Source organism: Tauraco erythrolophus, chromosome 7, assembly GCF_009769465.1.
Source record: "Tauraco erythrolophus isolate bTauEry1 chromosome 7, bTauEry1.pri, whole genome shotgun sequence".
Taxonomy (NCBI): domain Eukaryota; kingdom Metazoa; phylum Chordata; class Aves; order Musophagiformes; family Musophagidae; genus Tauraco; species Tauraco erythrolophus.
The window spans coordinates 50,118,986-50,141,574 of NC_141471.1; the positions used below are offsets into that span (position 1 = coordinate 50,118,986).

The 22,589-nt window shown below is 35.9% G+C and overlaps 1 protein-coding gene across 3 annotated transcripts in view; it reads right to left on the reverse strand.

Moving 5' to 3' along the window:
* The window catches only part of ULK4 (unc-51 like kinase 4), a 240,899-nt gene that overhangs the window by 176,192 nt on the left and 42,118 nt on the right, over window positions 1-22,589 (reverse strand). For all 3 annotated transcript variants that reach the window (XM_086614586.1, XM_086614587.1, XM_086614589.1), the window contains exons 18-20: window positions 19,347-19,430; window positions 12,998-13,159; window positions 5,148-5,330 (exon numbers count right to left, since the gene is read on the reverse strand). In XM_086614586.1, coding sequence (XP_086470712.1) covers window positions 5,148-5,330; window positions 12,998-13,159; window positions 19,347-19,430 — 429 coding nt within the window. The remainder of the gene's footprint in view (window positions 1-5,147; window positions 5,331-12,997; window positions 13,160-19,346; window positions 19,431-22,589) is intronic.

Sequence of the window (22,589 nt, forward strand, 5' to 3'; positions counted from 1 at the left end):
GAATTTACAAACTGAGTCAATTGGCTCTATCCAAGAATTAGACTCTCAGCACAAATGGCCTCATCAACAGAAGCGACCTTCAAATATTTGAGCTGGATTCTCAAAGGAGTGACACCACAGAATAAAGTGGTGCATAGTGTGTGTCTGTGTGTTGTGCACAAAGTGTAAAATCCTGCTCTGTGATGCACATTTAATATACCAAATATTATTCAAATTCCCTCTTTTGCTGACAGAATAACTGAAAGGCAACTCCATTGTCATAAAACTGAAAAACAAGAGTGAATGTAATTTATTAGAGATAGTCTTTGCAACAATTAACTATACTTCTTTACAGACCAAAAGGAGAGTAAGAGAGAGCCAACAGATTTTACTCTGATATCATTTTAACACTGTCTTCAAAAGCAGTCAGCACAGACAGTAACTACAGAAAACCCAGAAAAACAAACTGTTAGTAATTATTCTAGAATTGTTTTATTGTATTTCTGTAATTTACTTCATAAACAGAAGAGTTCCTCAATCTTGTGGTTAATAAGCATAAACTGTGTAAAGTTTACTGCTTTAAACACTTCAACAGCTCGTGGAGCATTACTTGTACCTCCTCCAGTATGAACCTGCAGCGATAAGGTTCTTAAATTGCAACCTACTAAAAGCAGTGGTTGAAATTTTAATAAAGTGGGGGTTTGTGGGTTTTGAGGGTTTTTTACAAAATTACTCAAAACAAACAAAAAAAGTCTTTATATTAAGAAATCCCATAAAGCTTCAGGCTGAAAGAGTATATATAATGCAACACTGTCTGCTGACATAAATGGACTTGATAGACCAAGCACAGGGACACCATGACAAAGACACAACTACAAGCCAAAGCACATCTGACTATTTTTAGCCCTCATGCTCTGGAAAGCAAGAATATTTCAACGTCACATGTGGGGGTCACCATGAGTTAAGACAACATTGTCAACTAAAATCAGCTACATCAGACTTATCTGGGAATGTTCTAATAATCTGGCTTAAGAAATAAACATGACATTTTGGAATTTGCTTTTCTGTCTGGTCTGAGGGCTGAAAAACAGCAGCAGTTTATCCAAAGAAAATCTGACGTACTTCTTTGCAGAACTCAATACAGAATAATAGAATCACAGAATCATTTAGGTTGAAAAAGACTTTTAGGATCATCAAGTGCAAAGTCAAAAACTGCTGAAATACCACCTAATACATTAATTATTAATTGTTTCAGTGTTGTATTGTTCTTCACTCCCCTGCAACTGTTTGATCTATCCATGGAGACTCTGCAGGGTAAGGACACTTTTCATTGCAAGTGAATGCACTGTTGACTGCAAAAAGATCATGATTTTATATTGGATACTCTTAGTAACACTGCAAAGAAGTTTAAAACAATCACAAAAAGTAATGATGTTTTCAAAATGGCTATACAAGGGGAAAACAGTTAGACCACTACTTCACTATGTAAGAACTGAAGTTGCCATAGCTATCATTTGTTGCATTGTTGTGTATTTTCAAATTCCCTTTCCATGCATTGCAAATGCCTCCATAATACTATAAGTTAAGATTTACAAAGATTATGTTAAAGACATTTATATATTTTTATTAATTCATACTGACAATGACAAAAACATCAACATCCGTTGTAGCTACTTGTCAACATTCAGGTAAAAGACAAAGAATTGAAAAAAGTAACTGAAATATGAAGACAATGTTTATAACACATTTATAATGCTTTTTTTCACTGCCATAACTGGATACGACTGACATAAAAAGAGACTATGGCCAATCGTGCAGGAAAGCTAGGAAGCAATGCAGTTGTGGAAAGGTATTGCTGTAACTATCTGAATAATTTTACTTATTAGTACTTGAGAAAAAATCTGGACATGAGTCAGGGCAATCCCAAGCACAAGTACAGGCTGGGCAGAGAATGGGTTGAGAGCAATACTGAGGAAAAGGACTTGGGAGTGCTGGTCGATGAGAAGCTCAACATGAGCCAGCAATGTGCACTGGCAGCCCAGAAAGCCAACCGTATCCTGGGCTGCATCCAAAGAAGCATGGCCAGCAGGTCGAGGGAGGTGATTCTGCCCCTCTACTCTGCTCTTGTGAGACCCCAGCTGGAATACTGCTTTCAGCTCTGAGGTCCCCAACACAAGAAGGACACAGAGCTGTTGGAGTGAGTCCAGAGGAGGGCCACGAAGATGATCAGAAGGCTGAAGCACCTCTTCTATGAAGACAGGCTGAGAGAGTTCAGGTTGTTCAGCCTGAAGAAGAGAAGGTTCCAGGGAGACCTCCTAGCAGCCTTTCAGTACCTAAAGGGGGCCTACAGGAAAGCTGGAGAGGGACTTCTTACAAGAGTGTTTAGTGACAGGACAAGGGGCGATGGCTTTAAAGTGAAAGAGGGGAGATTTACATTAGATACAAGGAAGAAATTGTTTACTCTGAGGGTGGTGAAGCACTGGCACAGGTTGCCCACAGAATTTGTGGATGCCTCATCCCTGGAAGTGTTCAAGGCCAGACTGGATGAGGCTTTGAGCAATCTGATTTAGGGCAAGTGCCCCTGGCCATGGCAGGGATGTTGGAACTCAATGATCTTTAAGTCCCTTCCAACCCAAACCATCCTATGGAAAACAAACAAACAAAAACCCCATCCCATTATCTGACCTCTGAAAGAAACTAACTACATTCAAAAAGTTATATGACTGGTTTTCACTCATTCAGAGGTCAATCTTGACAGCCAGATGAAAGTAATTAGCAATTTTGTTTTAATCTACTGCTCTGGTGCACCACAAATTTTTGATTTTGCATTCTTTTTCCACACTTGATTTTAAAAACATTATTTCAGCTTTTTGTTGTTTCCAAGACAAGAAACTAAAATAGAATAGAAATCAGAGCAGGACAAAAACCAGTCCCTTTCAGCTATTGTAGTTCTCTGAAGAGATATACTAGCACAGATGACCACCAAACTGCATTTCTCCTTTTTCTTCTGGCTTTTAGTTTGTAACTGGTTTTATCACTGTTCTTGCAGGGAGTAGAAAACAATGGCAGCCTCAAATCTTGTAAGCTGAGGGAGTTTCCAGATAACACATACAAAGCTAAATGATCTCCATCTTGAATTAAGATCTTTTAGTATTTTTTAATATATTGGTTTGCAGCTATAAAAAAAGTTAGTAACAACCTTGTCACTACCTTCTGTGTAACGCTGAGGTCCTTCTGCCTCTTAAAGCTGTAGTATACAAGAACTCCACAGAAAACAAAATACTTTGTGGGCCAACACTACCCACTTGTTTTTTTCTTTTCTCTTCTTTCATTATGGTGGACTTGTGTGTCACACTCACGGAATATTGAAAAGTGGATGGATTATTAAATTCAGTTCTCAGCAATAAAATATTATTACTCTATGTAATGTGATAGTACCTGGCAGTTCAATTCAGGAGTCGGATTATATTTTTAGATCCTATTTGAGAAAAACAGAAATCTAGTTTCTGCTTCCAAAATTCTACAATCTGATTTGAGTAAAATAGATATTTTATGGGATATAGATTTATCTCAGCTTTAAGGCAGATAGTTACCAAATGTGGGCACATGCAGTAGAACTGGATCCTCTTTACCAGTTTTTAAAGTACAATGTTTTCTCAGTTACAGCTTTGGGTACTATTCCCACTTCTACCATTAGTTTGATTTATGCTGTTAAAAGAATGTCTATATTTCAATTTTCTAATCTGCAAAATTGCAACGCTTGCTCACAAAACACCTATGACAATTCATTAATGATTAAGTAGCAATTTTGAATCCACGAAGTTTCAGCCATTGCTGTACTGTATGCCAACAAAATACTTTCTATTTTCCTATAACTAGTTGGAGAATTCAGATTTGATTATTTTTATAATGTCAAAGATTTGATTAAAACAGTTCATAAGAACCGCAGTATCAGAAACGGAGTCCTTTTAGCAACATAAGTCCTAGATAAACAAGAAATTCTTCACAGAAAACATCATGCCGTAGCCATATGCTTATTACACATTGCATTCTTTCACTGAATGTTCAAGTGAATATTTTTTGAACGTACTTCTCTGACTATACCACTAACTCACAGTAATGTGCACTATTAGAAAACGGGACATTACAGGACAATTTGCCACTTGTCAGTGCTGCTGTAGTGGAATTAGCTTAAGGCCACCTGACACGCATTTACAAAAACACACTGGCAATTCTGACAAGGCACAGAAATTACTTTTAGGAAGAGAATTAGTGATTTCAGGCTGCAGGAAGAGATGGGTGGAAAAGAGTAGATTATTCTCTAATTAAAACATTGTTTTAAAAACAATGTCTATAGAAACTAAATTAATCCCTCTCAACTAAAGCCTAATAGATCATTATAGTCAAGACAATTGTCAGGTTACAGCATACATTACAACAGAGTATCTAATAAAAATACAAGCTAGAGTTCCTATTTTCATGATTTTTATCCTTTCCAAGCAGAAGGGGATTACTTTTGTTTATGAATTGTGCAAACCTACTGCTGAAAAAATAAACACTATTTCTCTAAACACGGAATAATTTGTTGATCAAAATAGAAAGCTTTTAATCATCTCTCTGAAAAATTGTATTAGACATAAATCAGAACCGGTAGTTTTATTCAGAGACACTAAAAAGAAAACCCTAAGTTAATAAAATGTTAATTTCTGTAGGACATTTCACTTACAAATTGGCCTAAAGTTCTTTAAGGATAGCATAAAGTACAGCTTTAGATTCAATCAGGACAGTCATTGCTTTCACTTTTAAATGCCTAAGAGAGCACTGTCAAACAGCTGTCTTCATGCATTCCTTACTGTGCTTCCTTAAGGCCATTATCAGGTATAGTTAAGCCAGAGTTTTCTGAATTGACTGAATTCTAGCTGCAGTAGCAATTTACACAATCATCAGTACCAGCTCTTGAAGAGGTGAAAGAAAATCTATACACCCTGTTATTTAGATTTTAAGCAAATAAAAACATAAAATAAACACATTCCTTGTTTTCTGCTATTCAGATACATAAGTGTCACAGAGTTAAGCATTTTGAATGCACAAAAACACTACCAGAGCCAACTTTAACTTTCCATTAGTGAAATTCCATGCTAGTGAATAATATTAATCTGAAATCAAACCTTCTCTTGTATCAGTCTCTGTAGATGTATCCCACATGACAACATTGCCGAAAACATGGTGAGCATATACTGCTGAATTTTGCATATTCCATTTGCCAGGGAATTTAGTACAGCTGTTAATCCCACTTTTTCAATAACACTCTGGAAAGCACTGGGTGAGCAACGAGTAATTCTGCATAAAGCCTACAAAAGTGAAAAAAAACCCCATTGTTATTTAATGGGATTATTATCTCAAGAAAAATAAAGGAGAATAAAAACAGGTGGTGATTTTTCCAATAGTTAGGAATATAGAGAATTCATTGTTTCATACATAAGACAAACACTAGGGGAAAACGCTACATATTTTCAGAGACCTAGAATTCTTCTAAATGTATTGCTATGCACTCCATGCAGCTGAAATGGAAACATTTGGTACATCAAGAACATCAGAGTCACATTACTCCTTCTAGAGAACAATAATGATGGAGCAGCATAGTCCATGCTTGAGTCTATCAGCATAGAACGTAGGAAGCATCAGATAACGCTGTGCTAGTAAGGAGCACAGGCTGCCAAAAATACAGAGATGGCACACATCACAGAAATTCTGGTCACCCGTAAAGGTGGGCATCTTTCTTCCCTCTGCTCATGGACCATAATCTGTTATGCAGTAGTTCACTATCTAAAGTCTGTCTTTACATCTAGATACTACTTTAGATCTAGGTATTTGTCAAGAAACAATGTTTAGTATAGGAAACGTGCAAACTATTCTCCAAATGGTTGATTTACAAATACCAGTGAAAAACCAATTCTAACAGCAAATGCAGATACTGACTCTACTTTAGCGAGGTGAGCATAAATTTGTTCACTGTATGCAAACTTGGCTATTTCATAACAAATATCACCAAATGACCTCCAAGGTCAATTCATCTCCAAGTCAACACAGCTTTTACTTTTGATACCTCTGAAAATGCAACCTTCAAGATACTGTAACTGATTTTGTTCTCTCCAGATAAAGAAAATACGACTCTTTAGACATTTAAAATTTCATTTTCTTTGGCTCGAGTGTAGTGTTAGCATAGGAAAACAGATTATGTCAATTATTTGATTCACATGAAAATCTGAATTGGTTTTGAGGAAAAATTTTGAAGATTACTTTCTTTGGCAAAAAGTAGAAGAATATTACCACTTCTTTGTTCTTTTCAGATCAGCTATATTTAGAAATTGCTGCTTACTCAGGGTGCATTCAATAGTGAGGTCTCATTTAAGAGAAACTACAGTCAATTACACCCACAGAATACTATCATCAGAGAAAAGCTTTCCATGTAAGAACCTCAGAAACAGCCCAGTTCGCCAGTGCCCTTAGAAATATTACTCAAAATGCACTAAAAAAAAAAAAAAAAACAAAAAAAAGAGAGAGAGAGAAAGGAAGGCATAAAAAGCAGTAAATCAAGAACTTCTGATTTTTAAACAGACATGTTATTGACACTGTTCATCTACTCAGCTCCTGTTCTTCCTTTTGTTTTCTGGTCCAGGAACCATATTGATTGCAGCCTTTTATTTTTCTTCTCCCCTCCCTGTTTTAAAACACAGACACTCAATCTCAGTTTCTTAGTACAGCATGGTCTATTTCCCCCTTCACCTCTAGTCTGAGTTCTCAGAATGAGTGGGCAGGAGGTATGCACATTGACTAAACATGGAATCACGGAATTCCTCGAGGGTCATATCACCACTGAAATACTGGGACCTAGGGACAGACTGTGTCAAAGAAACACGGAGCTATCTAGGTGTGCTAATGTGGTGTATGCTGAGTTGCCAATGCCTTAGCTCTGCTACAGACCTTGTCAAACAAGGGTGACCGTAGCCACAGGCCATCAGATGACCTCCAGGCAAATCTGGTAGGAAAGACACTGCTGTCTTCTAGGATCATGCTGCAGCTTTGGAGGTATCAGAAAAGCTCCAGCCCACCAACAGCCAAGGGGAGAAGCTTTAAACTCCCATTAGCTTGTATGTCACAGAGTGCTCTGCTGTATGAGTGAAACCAACACTTCCGCAGAAAAGAAGAAAAGAGAGTTGAATGGGCAATAGAAGACAAAGTATTCTAAATCACTTCAGTAGATCCAGTTATCTGGAGAGAACAGATGGAGATAGGTCACAAGGTGGTGGAGCAGAACCAATGATGAGAAGAGGTAAGAATAGAGTTCACACCACCCTCTTGCAGCAGCAGTCTTGGAAGAGAAAATGATCACAGTGAAGGTAAGGCATTGGCAGAGCCTCTCCTGGAATGGGCTTCTCTGTCCTTGCTCTCTGCACAGCCTTAACCAGCACCTTTTCTCCCAGAAGCTCCAATCCTAGCATCATGATCCTCATTGGTCCCCTCCAACTTGAGATATTCTATGATTCTATGCTCATCTATGCTCTATTCATCACCTTCTGGTCTTACATGCTACACAGTGGCTAGGTAGCATTTACCCTTTCAGGATGTACTCTATGACTCTCTCAAGTTTGAGAATGTATGCGTTAATGTATCTGCAACACCCAACTCTCTGAAATAAACCATTCAGCACCAATTATTTAAGAAAAAACAAAACCAAGCCAAAAAGAAACCCACAAAAGATTGTGTTGAGCTTTCCCAAATTTGTTTCCACTGAAGAGGCTTATGTTTTGTTATTTCTCCTCCAGAAGAAAAAGCCGCCTCTTAAAAAGAAAATAAAAATTGTTTGTGGTTTTTTTTTTTTTAAATTTTCAGTATTCTGGAAAGAAAATATTCTTCCTGCTGCTGAGCTTGTCAGAGCATCACTTTGACATCTTACAGAATTATTTCTTCTCCGAGTCTAGCAAAATGATAAAAAGATATAGCTTTCCTACAGGCAAAATCTGTGATATTTACCTGAGGCATGTTGGACTCCAAAGTGAGCAAAAATACTGAGACACAGTCCCCGTTTGCCACCTTTGACAGGCAGGACAAGGTAAAGTGACATTTCCTGACTCCAGAGACTGAAGATAGAGAATATTCTTGATATATTTTTATTGTTGATTGAAATAATGATCAGTAAAATTCCATAGTGTCTTACTGCTGATATACTTTGCAGACAGCCTGCTAGCTCTAGGTAAAGATATGACACACGTACTTCTAAATGGAAATGTATTTTTACACATGAATATAGATGTTAGTCAAGACTAAATTCTTCAGGATAGATTCAAACAAGGCAGGAATGACTGCATAATAAAATACAATAGGACACTGATGATCTCAATTTATGTGGTCACGCAGAATAAAAATGCCTACATATCTATAGCAACAATTTAATGAATGTAGAAATTGTACAGTGCAGTATAGCTGGAGAACACACTACTATTTGACTTTAAAAATAAGTTTGTAACTAAAATCTCTATAAACTTCAGCTGGTAGAAGATCTGCCTAGGCTAGATTTCAATATTGATTGTTATTTTTTTTCTAAAGTTAAGATTATATACCCAAATACTCCAGCAGTATTAATACATAACCATGATTTATATCAGGTATTGAGAAATAAATCCAACAAATAAGTTCATCCTCTTGTTACTTTAGTGTTTCACAACAAATCAGCTAAAGGATTAGAGTATCACCTTAGTGTATACTACTTCAGAAGCTTCCTTGTCCAATTCACTTCATATGCGGTATAAAATAATTAAACCTCTGATTTTTGATAAAGGACACAATCCTCAAAACAGTGGTGGGGAAAATCCAGGAACACATTCAGACTCACACACACTTGTGTGAAATGATCTGTCTGGAAGAAGGACATGGAATCGGCTACATGGATAGCAATAATTTCCATGAAGACCAGAAAAACAAGAAACAAAGTAGTTGGACCAAGGATGTAGAAGAGTTAATGTCTCTTACTCTTGCAGTCCCCCCCACTGCTGCTTTCACTAAAAGCTGTGGAATACGTTAGTTTGGAAAAAGCCCTACCTCCAGCTTGACTAAAACCTCAGTAACTACCCAAGGGAAAGGTATGATCTCCAGTAAGCCTACTGCCTTAACAGGAAAAAACGTTAGTTGGGAACTGATTGGGTTTTTTGTTTATATTGTCCATATGTACATTTATTCCACAGATTTGCACAAGATGTTAAAGATGTTTTTGCCTCAGTGGAACTCAGTATGCACACACAACTTGGTCATCTCTTGAGAACACTGGCCTTGACACTAAAGCTTGCACTGCTAAGGAACTTTGACAGAGAAAAGGTAATAGAATTATTAAAAGGCATCTTTCTTAATTAGATTGACAACTGCCATTGAAAGGATGTCCCACAATCAGCTGAGTTTCTCTAGGGAATACTGGTAATTCCAGCTATCATGACCTCCCAAAACACACTGCTTGGTAAAAAAAAGGGAAAAAAATGGGGCAAAGGGAAAAAAAGAAGAAAAAGGGGGAAAAGAAAAAAGAAAAAGAAGAAAAAAGAAAGAGGGGGAAAAAAGGAAGAGGAATAAACTTGGCTACCAGAAGTTTTTCAGGTTTTAGCTTCGTCTTAAACATTCTTTCCTACCTTCCAGGTAAGATGCTGCATAAAGATTTTCTTCTCATCAGACGCTGTGGAAAAAAGGCATCTCCAGTAGTGCTTTAGAGAGGCTCACTACCCATAGCGTAAATACTACGACAAAGAAAAGATTTCTCAGTGGTTCACCTCAACCTTATAGCCTCGGGAGGATCAAATGATCTGGGATCTCAAAAGAGGCTGAGGATAGAGAGGCACAAACAACTCTGTCTTCTCATAGTCACTAGAAACCTCACCTAAGGGCAAAGTGTGCAAACCATATGGTACTGAAGATATTGACCTCTGAGTCCACTGCCAAAAAAGAGCTGTAGTGAGTTTGCGCTGATGACAAGCGTGCTCTTGAGAATCAGAACTATAACTTCTGCATCTTACTGAGCAGAAAAAAAGCTCTTGCCTACCTCAAGCATACTATATTGTCCAAGAAGAAACTGACTTTCCAAGAGAGTAAAAAAAGGAGCAGGAAAAAAAAAAAGCCTACTGATCTACTCATATTTCCGCTGATGATCTTTCCTTGCTCAGTGTCAGAATGTACTTCAGGTAGACTGTTTCTCTGGGATATGCTGCTTACTGTGGCACACGAAACAGGCATAACCGTCCAACAACAAGTGGAAGAGCTCTGGAAGTCTGGTGTAGGAGTCAAGGGAATGGTAGATGCTGAAGCGAAGTTCTCCAAGTGGACAGCAGAGGAACAGAAGGAAAACTTCAGGACAAGTTAAAAGAGATAAAAATAGAGAGCTATGATCTAGTAGCAAAAAAATAACAACTGCTCAATCTAATGATTGGCAAGAACTGAAAGCACAAGATACAAAACATCCTTTACGGTAAAAGTAGTGGTAGGAGAGAAGATGGAACAGACTTGTTAAATACTCAATGAGCAAAGGAAATCGTAACTCTAATCTCCAGTTTTATACCATATATACAGTCACAATTTAAGCATAAAATTCTCAGACCAAATGGGTAAAGTCTCAAAAAGAGCCTTTCTGAAAAAGCAGCCTAGCAGCAGACTCACAAGCAGGCTTAAGCTATATATGCTCTGCACAAAGGTTACACATATATTTTACATTTTCCAAGAATGACAATTCTCTACCCATAAAAGTTCTATGACCAAGTTTTTACAATGAATTTCAGGTGCTACAGAACAAAGGCTTCTGTAACATGTATTTAACTAAATAAGTTTACTGTTCTAAAAGGTCAACACATTTTCCCAGTATTTGAGCACTTTATTTTCCAAGCAAGACTTTGCCACAAATACACACTTAGATAAATGTTTAATAAATACACATATTTTTTAAAAATTATAAATTTATTCAGCAATTTTCTCTTCAGCCACACTTCAGATATAGAACCATAGAATGGTTTCGTCTGGAAGAGACCTCAAAGATCATTTAGTTTCAACTCCCCTGTCATGGGCAGAGACACCTTCCACTATATCAGGTTGCTCAAAGCCTCATCCAACCTGGCCTTGAACACTTCCAAGGATGGGGCATCCATAACTTCTCTAAGCAATCTGTTCCAGTGCTTCATCATCCTCACTGTAAAATTTTTTTCCTTGTATTTAATGTAAATCTGCCTTCTTTCAGTTTAAAGCCATTACCCCTTGTCTTATCACTACACACCCTCATAAAAAGTCCCTCTCCAGCTTTCTTGTAGGCCCCCTTTAAGTGCTGGAAAGCTGCTGAAGGTCTCCCTGGAGTTTTCTGCAGGCTGAACAACCCCAACTACCTCAGTCTGTCTTCATAGGAGAGGTGCTCCAGCCCTCTGATCATCTTTGCGGCCCTCCTCTGGACTCACTCCAACAGCTCCATGTCCTTATGTTGGGGGTCCCAGAGCTGAACACAGTATTCCAGGTGGGGTCTCACAAGAACAGGAAGAGGGGCAGAATCACCTCCCTCGACCTGCTGGCCACACTTCTTTTGATACAGCCCAGGATACAGTTGGCTTTCTGGGCTGCCAGTGCACATTGCCAGCTCATGTTGAGCTTCTCATCAGCCAACACCTCCATCCTTCTCTCCTCAGGGCTGCTCTCAATCTATTCTCCACTTGGCCTGTGTTTGTGCTTGGGATTGCCCCAAGCCATTGGCAGGAACTTGCACTTGGCCTTGTTGAACTTCATTAGGTTCTCACAGGCCCACCTTTCCAGTCTGTCAAGGTCTCTCTGGATGGCATCCCTTCCCTCCAGCATGTCAACCACATCACACAGCTTGGTGTCATCAGCAAACTTGCTGAGGGTGCACTCAATCCCACTGTCCACGTCACCAACAAAGATGTTAAACAGCCCCAAAAATGACCCCTGAGGAACGCCACTCGTCACTGGTCTCCACTTGGACATCAAGCCATTGACCGCAACTCTTTGAGTGCGACCATCCAGCCAATTCCTTATCCACTGAGTGGTCCATCACCCAAATCTATGTCTCTCCAATTTAGAGACAAGGATGTTGTGCCAGACAGTGTCAAATGCTTTGGACAAGTCCAGGCAGATAATGTCAGTTGCTCTTCCCTTATCCACCAATGCTGTAACCCTGTTATATTTGTACTTCTCTCTCTTTTATTACCTCAATGCTAGATGTCTCTAAGTGCACACTGCTTCAGCAGCAACATTACCATTTTCCATCTGGGAAGCCAACAGTAAACTCATTAGTGAGCCTGAGGTCTACTCAGGAAATGAGCATCCAGTTACCACACTTCATTTAAAATAAGTCAACTTATTTTTCAGCTCTAAAATATTACCTGTATGGGTGGGTAAGGCTTCTGTTTTGTCAACAAGACATATGTTAATTTCACAGCCCTGCTAAGTATTTTCTACTTCACAAATCTTTTTGTCTCAAACCTGTTTCTTACAGGACATAGCTCTGTTTGGCTTATTATCATCCTATATTATCTTAAAAATTCAGGACAAAGACTGGCCCTGATAATTTTATAGAAAGTAACATTATGATTTCAAATATGTCTTCTAAGCAAGAAGACATATTTGAGATATGTCTTGAGATAAAAAGAATAAATGCTTCTAAAGTAAAACATCGTACAAAAAAGAAATTTCAATTTTGCAAGAATTTAATTGATTCTTTGAAAGATCAAGCTTCTCAAACATAACTCATGATCAGCAGCATAAGAAAACATTCTAGAAAATGATGAATCACAAGGACTTTTCACAAGCACTGGACTGTAATACGTTCACTTTTCAATTTCAAAAAATTTGTAAATATATTTTAATGTAATCTGAAATATAAATACAAATACATACAGAAACCATAATCAAAACCAATTCTGTTTCAATTCAGAATGCTTTTCGAAATAAAACCCAAAACATTTCTATATCACAAAAGGAAATTCCTTACCGAAACAGCAGTTATCTTCAAAGAATCTACTGTAGAATGTGTGAAAAGGTACCACAAGACAGGTCCAATTTCTGCTGTAATAAATCCTTGCGCATGGCAAGAGAGAGTAGTGCAAACATTTTCAATGATCTTTGCTGCCAAATGGTTGACTACCCGGTCTTCCTATAGGAAGGAGAGGAAAGGAAAACTCATATTCAAATGGTTCTACTGTTTCCAATTTCTTTATAAACTACTGCCTACGCCCATGTTTTATTCCGTGTATGTTGTCTTAGTGTGGTTTCTTAATTTTGATACTTGCCAGAGTAATTTCATAGGAAACCTCAACTTGTGATAATTATGTTTACAGATCCTATTTCCCCCTCTTTCTCTTCTACTGCAAGTACAATTTAATATAAATATAATTTAATACAAAAATCTTTCAGCTCTAAATGATCACCCCTAATTAAATGTAGTCACTAAAAAATGAAAAGCTTTCATTGTGTTAGAGGTGTTCCATGATAAATGCTTTATGAATGAATGTCTGTCTATCAAAATTCATCACTACAACAGGCTCTGAATAGCAAGATTATGAGATATGCAGTTACACTAGGAAAAATAAAATTAGTTACATTAAAACCTTTCTATTCAGAAGAACCAACAATCCCCTGGGATAAAGAAGAAGCCTTCTTGCAAGTCAGGTTATTTCATAACTCCATTCTCTTCCTCTTCTGAAACAGACAATCCTGACCAATGTTTAAGACAAACCATTAGGTCTCATGTACTATATAAACTCCTAAATTTCTGTAAAGGATTCTGAATCTGTCATATTTTTAATACTAATAAAATAATTTTATCTGCAACATCATTTGTGGAAAGCCACTGTACATGTGGCTTTATTACCTACATAACACTGTTCATACTACAGACTTAGTAGTATTTATTCCAATGTCTCCAGGGAATAAAAAAATGTCGTGTCAGAACAATCATGAGCCATCAGCACGTCATGAACATCATATGGCAGCAGTTCTTTCTCAAGAAAACTATTACTGACTCCAGAGGAAGCTTAGCTTAATATAGGTCACTTAAAAGCAGAGTCTCTACTTTCTCTTTCACTCTTCTCCCCCTCACCTCCTTTCTTTATCCTCTTCTGTTTTGTTTTTTTTTTTTTTTATGTTTCTTTGACTTAAAAGCAGAATTTTTACATTAACAGAACTGGAAGATTCATTGCTGGTGGTTTTTCAGCTGTGCATTGCCTCACCTTATCTCAATCTTTAACTACGAATAAGTGAAGTCTTCCAACAATGTCTTAAATGGCATTCTTGAGTTCAGCAAGAGTGAATTTTAATATAAGAAGGACAACCAATTTAATTTGTCAAGTCTACCTCATAGCCTGACTTCACAAATAATTCATCATAATATCTAATTGATTTCTTTCTTAAACTAATCTCCACATTATCCTACTAACCTTTGGATTTCTGACATTTATCTTCACAATCAGAACCACTAACAACTGTGAGCAATGATAATGAAACCATTCAGAAAGTAGTATAAAAGCCTTCCAGAAGGGGAACACTTATACTTCATTAAAAATATATTTAATATCCACTCTTCCTTCTACTGACCTAGGTATTCTAAAATATAGACACTGATGTAGAAATATTTGGAAACTCTAGCATTATGCTGTTAAAAAAAAAAAAAAGCTGTATTATTTTCATGCTAATTCTTTCTGTTCTCCCACAGAACCGCAGCTCTACTCAAAACACTTAAAACAAATACCAAAACCAATTCCCAACCAGCTACACTCTTTTATAAAACTCTACTGATTTCTGTGGTCTTCCTTCTGATTTACAGCCATGAAACCAAAGAGGATTTAGGCTTCTCTGGTTTTACAGATCTTATTACTGCAATATATTGTATAATTTTGACCTATTGGAGACTTAAATTCAAGAATACACATACATGTTTAACAAAATTGAGTTTCTCAAAACTTTTTATAAATAATGTTAATTTTCAATCTTTTCCTGTGAATTACACTTCTGAATTTCAGGTTTGTTTTTTTTTTTTTTGGTACTGTTAAGGTAAAAATGCATGGATTTATCAAACTGACTATATAAGTTTAAAATTGAATCCTTAATTGAAGCACTAATAGTCAAGTTATATCACTCTTATATATGAATTGATTACTAGGAACGCCAATTGGGACTCCACTGCTACTTGAAGCAGGCAGAAACACTTGATAAATACACTATAATCCCATTAATAAATCATTATCAAAGCATTATATGGCAGATAATAGCTACTATGAGTGTTAACAAATTTCCAGATGCAATTATAGCTTTTCTTCACAAAATTTGGTCCTGAAGATGTGCTTTATTTCCTTTCAGCCATCACTGAGATGAGTTATGCCCTGTGCCAGACAGTCCTGGTACTTTGGCTAGAAAAAGTCATGTATTGTCACAGTGCTCTAAAAACTCAATGAGGCTGTCAGAGTAATTCCATTTACTGCCACCTGAGATTGTCCACCTCAGATCCTCTGGGATCTATTCTTGAGCACTGTCTAAAAAAATACGTCTTGTACCATTTTCTGCTTAATTAACTCTCTGGAAGCGAAACCTGACCTGAACTAATATTTGGCCCCTTAACTAATGGAGTCATCCTGTCATGTTACCAGGACATAAGCTTTGTTAGTGAACAGAAATGGATCAAGATATGAGTAAAGCATTTCCATATAACAGTTAACCTCTGTCCATATCGTGAACTGCATCAAATCTAAATCTATGAATTGAACTGAACCAAAAAGAAGCATGTACTCTACTTTCACTGGGTTTAGATTTCAACTAGCTTTATAAAACGCACTTAAAGCTCCTAATTTTCAGTCATGTTGAACACTTGCAGATGTATCTGTTCCCAGTTAAAGTTACGGATCCTTAGTGAAAACGAGCCCTGACTGAGAACGCAAATACCAAAAGGGTAAATATGTGTAAACTGCTAAACGAAAACTTCTTTTAATCAAGTCTTTCTATTTCAATTGTGGAAAAAAAAAAAAAAACACAAAATCAAAGTCAAAGAATCTACCTTCATTTTTTGAAATAACTGAATCTACTGGATATTTTTATTGATTGTTGAAAACTTAGTGCACTAGAGGTTTTGGAGGCACTGTCGATACGGTCATGATGCTAACCAACATGCTACCTAAAAATAGCATAATTTCATTTAAAGGTTAAGATAAAATATTTTATACTGGGTATAGATACATACACCTGAGTAAAAGTATAATACTGATAAAGAAACACCGGAAAACCTGAAAGATTCAGGAAGTAACACTGTATTCCATCATTATTCTAAATCAACTTCCATACACTTCTTCCTTTAAACTAAAAGGACAAAGTAAAAAGAAACTTCACGAAGTAAAGCTGTATCATCCCAAACATTCAAGATTATAGGAATTCAATCTTAATTTGCAACAATTGCAATATAAAGCCTTCATAGAGAAGAAGGAACATGTAGAAATAAAAATTTTAAATAGGTTTTGTGGAAAAAAAATTAAAAATTCTGTCAGTAAACTAGAGAATTTATATCTAAAGAAGAAATTAAAGTCATAATGTATACGATTCAGACCATTACTTTTATGGTATATGCAATTCTGTCAGTAAAGAACTGATCTCTAAAGAAGAAATTGAAGTGGTAATGTGTATGATTCAGACTATCACTTTTATACTATAGGCAATTCTGTCAGTAAACTAGAAAATTGATACCTAAAGAAAAAATAAAAGGGAGAATGTACATGATTCAGACTACCACTTTTATACTATAGGCTGTCCTATACTTTCTGAAAAAACAGTTATGATTTTATTCTCCTTCAAGTTTTCCTTTCTCCTCCAAACTCATTGTAAAGGAACGGCTCTGGCTAAGAATATACATTATAAAACATATTGCCTTATGTTAAATATTGACAATTATTTTTCAAAGTTACCTTTTATTATTAAAATTCCTTATCAGTTCAGAACCAAAACCCTCAGACTTATCTTGCTCCTTCATAAAGGAAGAGGTTCATATGGTAGAGGGAAATGTGTACTATATAGCTTACAGGCATGCTCTAAATTATTAAAAATCTTGCTTACACAGTACCTCGCACATTCAAGAGACAGAAAATTATCCCTTGTAACCTCATTCACTATTTCTGATTCAAATACTTTCCCCAGGTGTCACGCTATAAAAATCAGAGGATTATGCACATTCTAAAAGTCAGATACAGCTAATTAGCTATAGCTGTATAGATTAAATTTATCCATGCAAGTCTATTGCCTATTTTTTTTCTCCAGGTTCTATGAAGTTATTACTACTGTATACAATTGTGTACCTTATATTTACATGTCATTTGTAAGCAGAAATGGACAGATACCAAGCTCTTGAAAGCTTTTTCAGTGGTTCCTCGTTGTTTTCACAAAGGAAAACTTAAAAGGAGGCTTGCACGCAGTTTCTGACTTGCTGTCTAGTTTCAGTGAAGGACCTCCTCAAAACAACATAATCCAGACCAAATTAGACAAGAAAAATTATAAGAGAGATCAAAAAGTAGTTCGAATATGGGAAAGATTATTAGTTCTAAGATGACTATCAGAAAACAAAGGAAGATCTGAAGGAAGGTGGGGCAAACGTAAGGGAGAAAACAGTGAAAGAAGAAAGGTGAGAGGATTGACTAGAACATAAGTGTGGAGAGGGACACATGTAAATCAGAAACTAAAGCTGAGATTTCACTTAGTTAAGATTAGGTTGAACCTTAAATCAGATAACGAAAAGAAAAAAAAAATATATGCAGAGTCAACGAGATGATTCAAATAAGAGATAGGATTATAAGTCTGAGGTGAAGTAGATAAGGGCAACTTTAGCAGAGGAGTTTTTAATAAACTAAGTAAAATGGATGAAGGGAAAAGGGTAGTCACATTAGCATTAGATACTTAATATTAAATAAGAATATCCTTTCTGAATCAGAAAGTATCTTTCATGACTGCATAACACAGGAACTGTAAGAACTAAACACTTCAGTGGCAGAAATCAGGACCCTGCTTTCTTAGAGACTGCACACAAATATTTCAAGGTTGAACTTAGACACAAATATAGATTCCTGGAACAAGTATTTTCTGTCACTGTTGGAAACGGTTGTTAGAAAAGATTAGTAAATAAATACTGGAATATTTATTACAAAGGTTCTGACAGACTGCAACATTATACCACTACTACACATGAAATTGGGCTTATCACTTACTTATTTATGAGTGTACCAATTTCCTCATTTTGAGACATCATTCAACATGCCTGTTCTTTGCCTGAGTTGAAAATCAACTTCTATCTTAAGTTAACAACATGGAAGTGCAGGAAATCTCAACTTGTGATCCCCTACAGACAAAAGACTTTCCCAATCTTCTACTCCACTGAGTATTCAGAAATAGCAAATATTCCATTATTAAGCTTATAATTAAATAGCTTCTCACTAACGTGCCTTAGGACGTAATTGGAGTAATCTTACTCCAATTATGAGCTGGAAATAGTTCACAATAAAACCAGTTGTGCATTCTTGATCACCTGAAGATGTTAAAATGCATCTAGAGTCTTCCTCTATTAATCACAATCTGTAGGCAATAAAGATCTCAAAAACTGAAGAAAAAAAGGTATTTCTCTTGCTTTCCCCCCTCCAGCAACCTCCGACATGTTTTCTGCCTTGAGCTTTGCCTTGGGCAAAAATAAAGTCAATTGGTCTCATATAAACAGTAAATGCCAACCCTCTACTCAGTTCTTTTTCATTTTACAAATTAAACTATGTGCTGTTTTTCTTCCCTTTTAACCCAGCTAAGTCATCACCAAGAAAAATGAAGAACACAGCATAGCACATGTATGAGAATAAAACTAATTACTACTTTTTGGCCTCAAAAAAATGCCAACAACCACTTACAATAACAATACAGTTTTCAAAAACTGTGTATCTGTCACTTCAAAACAGAAAGTAAATCCTGTTCAAAGATTTATGAAAGACGTAAGAAAATCAGACTGCAAGAGGACAGTACAAACTGTCAGAATATTTCTCAAAAGAAAGTAACAGCATTAATAAATTCCACATTTATTAAGAGTAATTTATATTTACTATCCCATTTCCAAAAAACAAGCAGCAATACATAAATGTTGAATGTCCAGAGACCAACACTGCATTTTTGCATTAATCTTCTGCTTAGGTCATGGTCTATATCATTATTATTTAAATTCAAGAGCAATACTTGGTTGACAAGGTACTGCAGTGCTCCAGGCTACAATCCTCACACAATGCCTAAAGGGTTATTACAGTGGAGAAATTCTATTGAGGACAATGAAAGAGCCTTACCCCTTCCCGAAGACACCTCATTAGCACAGTGTAAGCAGCTGAGGGAACAACCCAGCATTCTCTGGGGTGCTCCCTTTTTACCTCCTGAAATGAAGCCAAGGGCACAAATGATTAAATAAAAAATATCACAATAATCTCAGTCACATAAAAAATGGGTAACATTCTTACTAAGGGTCATATTACACACATTTCAAATTAACATATGCTAGAAAATATATTACATTCCATAGCAGTATTTAATGTTATTTCATGTGCAGCACAGAAGTTGATATTAGCTTATTTAAATAGTCTTCAAAATCCATAACAGAATTTGTCCTAGTATTTCTGTGTTTCATCAATTCTTCTAATTCACATACATAAGAAAATATTCTTGTGTTTCTCTCAGTCTTTTTCTGTAGTAAACAAAATGACAACTGATTATTAAAATTATTAATGCTTCTCTTTAAATGTGATTTAATTGTAACAAACAAATGAAATTATTTTTGCCTGTCAACTGAAAAAATGTAAACTTACTTCAGGGAAAAAAAATATTCAAAGTCATAGAGATATAAAGTGTTTAATGAAGCTTACTGTATGGAAGAGCGTTCAGTATATATCAATACTGTTCCAAGATCTTTATGTATATTTCCTTGAAATCACCCTGTTAGAGAGGTTAATTCACTGCTAGTTGAATCAAGGGTTTGATTTTTCCAGTAGAAGTCAATGAACTCCACTTCCCCCTCACCCCAGTAGCCTACTGTAAAACTTCAGGATTAAAAGAGGACACCTCGATATCATTAAGATTTAACTAAAACAACCTCCATATCGAGACTAGTAACACAGAGATATTAGAAAGTGGGGAAAAAAAAAAAGCCTCTTTTAAGAAAGAAAGCAAGAAATAATAGGCATTGGATGGCATGAAGATGATATGACATGAATTCATGTAGCTTGTCTTAATAAGTAGACAAAGGATGACAAGCAACAATTCTTTCAGAAATTATACATTTCTTGAACTCTATTGATGATATTAGTATATTATTTTTAGCATTTTAACTAACTGATTATAATAAAAAGCATAAGATGGGCAAGGTGGGGGTTAACGACGCAGAAACAAATTATACTTTCTGAATTTTCTGAGTGGCCTACACTAATTCAACATACATGATGTGATAATGTCAGGCACTTAATCAAACAGGGCACATTAGCAGCAAAGACTATTACTGAATTTCCTACTAACATTAATTTTCCTTCTTTACTGAAAATAAATCAAAACTTTATTTGCAACACATATCAATAGAGAAAACGAGTTTGTTAAATCTCCCATTTTTTTTAAGCTTTATTTCTGCTAACTTTGTATTAGGACATATGGAACAATCTTCCTTGGAAATAATTTACAATGATAATAAAAGTGGTTTGACATCCGACAGAGACATCAGATCTACTGCATTCCGCCCCCTTTATCTTATCTGAGTAGCAACATCTTGACATTTATCAGTTTGCCTTCCAAGGCTTAGTGTATAAGTCTAAGAAAACGCAGCCCAAGTTTCAAAGAAGGGTGCTCAGTTACTTTCTAACAGTCAAAAGTGGAATCTTCTCCACCTGGAAAAGGCAGGACATGACTAGGAGTCAAGACAGAGTTAAAATGACAGCCTATGCTGGAATTGGCATGGGTCTGTTTCTCATTTTATTCATCTAACTTAATCAGAAATTCTGTCAAGTTTTCTGTAACCATACATATTAAATATACTATTAAATAAAAAGCCTTAAGAAATGGTGCAGCCCTGAAACATTAATGGTTCTTCCATTCTTCAGACTGATTAATGACTTTCTGCAAGGTGTACTTAGAAATTAAAAAAAAAAAAAGGCAAAAGGTGTATGAAACTTAGCACCATTCTTAATTACCTAAACACACGTACGCAATTTGACATTTAATAAATTTAATAAATTTAAACAATGGGGATCTTCCTACTTTTTGCTCACAGCCCACGTTGATTTTGATCAAACTTTAGGTTTAATCACCTAGGTTTAAACACAAACAGCATGAAATGAACAGAAATATTACATAGAACTTGAAAGTTTTCCCTCAAGGCAATTTGCTTAAGAGTAACAGAACATCCTCCCTGGGGTCTGTTCATGCCACTTATGTACTGCTCTTGGCTTCTGTTTGGAAGAGAAATGCAGAGATGGAGCATATGATCTTACTTATGAGATCTCACTTACAAGATGTCATATGCAAGTACACACGTAACATCAGAGTTTAGGATTGCAGAGAACCATTATGATTATCTGGACTTTTTCACAGTATTTTCCAAGCCACAGAAGAGTAACCAATGATCCTGTATTTAACCTAATGAATTATGCTGCACCAAGATAGCTGAACTTGATTTTAAGTGTTTGATAATTTACGATTTACCAAATGTTCATATGAAAAAAAAATCATTATTTAATATCATAGTCGACCTAGAAACACTTCACAAAACCCCAAAGGGAATAAATAAACAAATAACATCAGCCTTATCTCAAAAAAAATTACAGTTTGAATGTTAAATATTTAGCAGCTTGATAAGACAAACAAGCACACTGAACAGCAAAATAGAAGAAAAGAAGGAAAAAAAAGAAAATATTTTGTGCACTGTTCCTAATTAATTAGATGCAGTTAAGATTTTTTTTTTTCTTAGATTAGTCAAGGCATAAAGCTTCACTGTTTAAAGATATAAATTGGAAATAAACATTCTTGTTTCACCTTATTATACTACCATTGACTTGGTGTGTGATCTTGGCAAGGTCATTCAATACTACTGTTCTGTAGTTTAATGAGCAACAAAATGTCTACAACAATGCAGTATTCCCAGGTTAAGTAGGTACAGTATAGAGAAATGAAAAGCTTTATAAAGGGCTTTTCTTTAAAATTAAAAAAAAAAAAGCAGCTTAGTGTCTTCAAGCATACAAATCACTGATATTTTTGAAGTTTTACCAAGACACAGTGCCTCGACTTCAGGTTTACAGTAGTTCCAAATATTTCTTCCTATTCTCTAATAATTTCTTAGTTATAACTCAAAGCAATGCAACCCATTACTGTAGATCTTCCTGAAACATGATGGATTTGTCATTTAAATACAAGTCACCACGTTTCAAACGTTGTGGTGTTCATAAATAAGTATAGACTCAAAAACTTGCCAGTTCACATTTTCAGAAAAAAATAAAATAAATAAAAAATCCATTGGGGTCAGTGTATGCCAGTAATTCTGCTGTTATAGAGCCAGT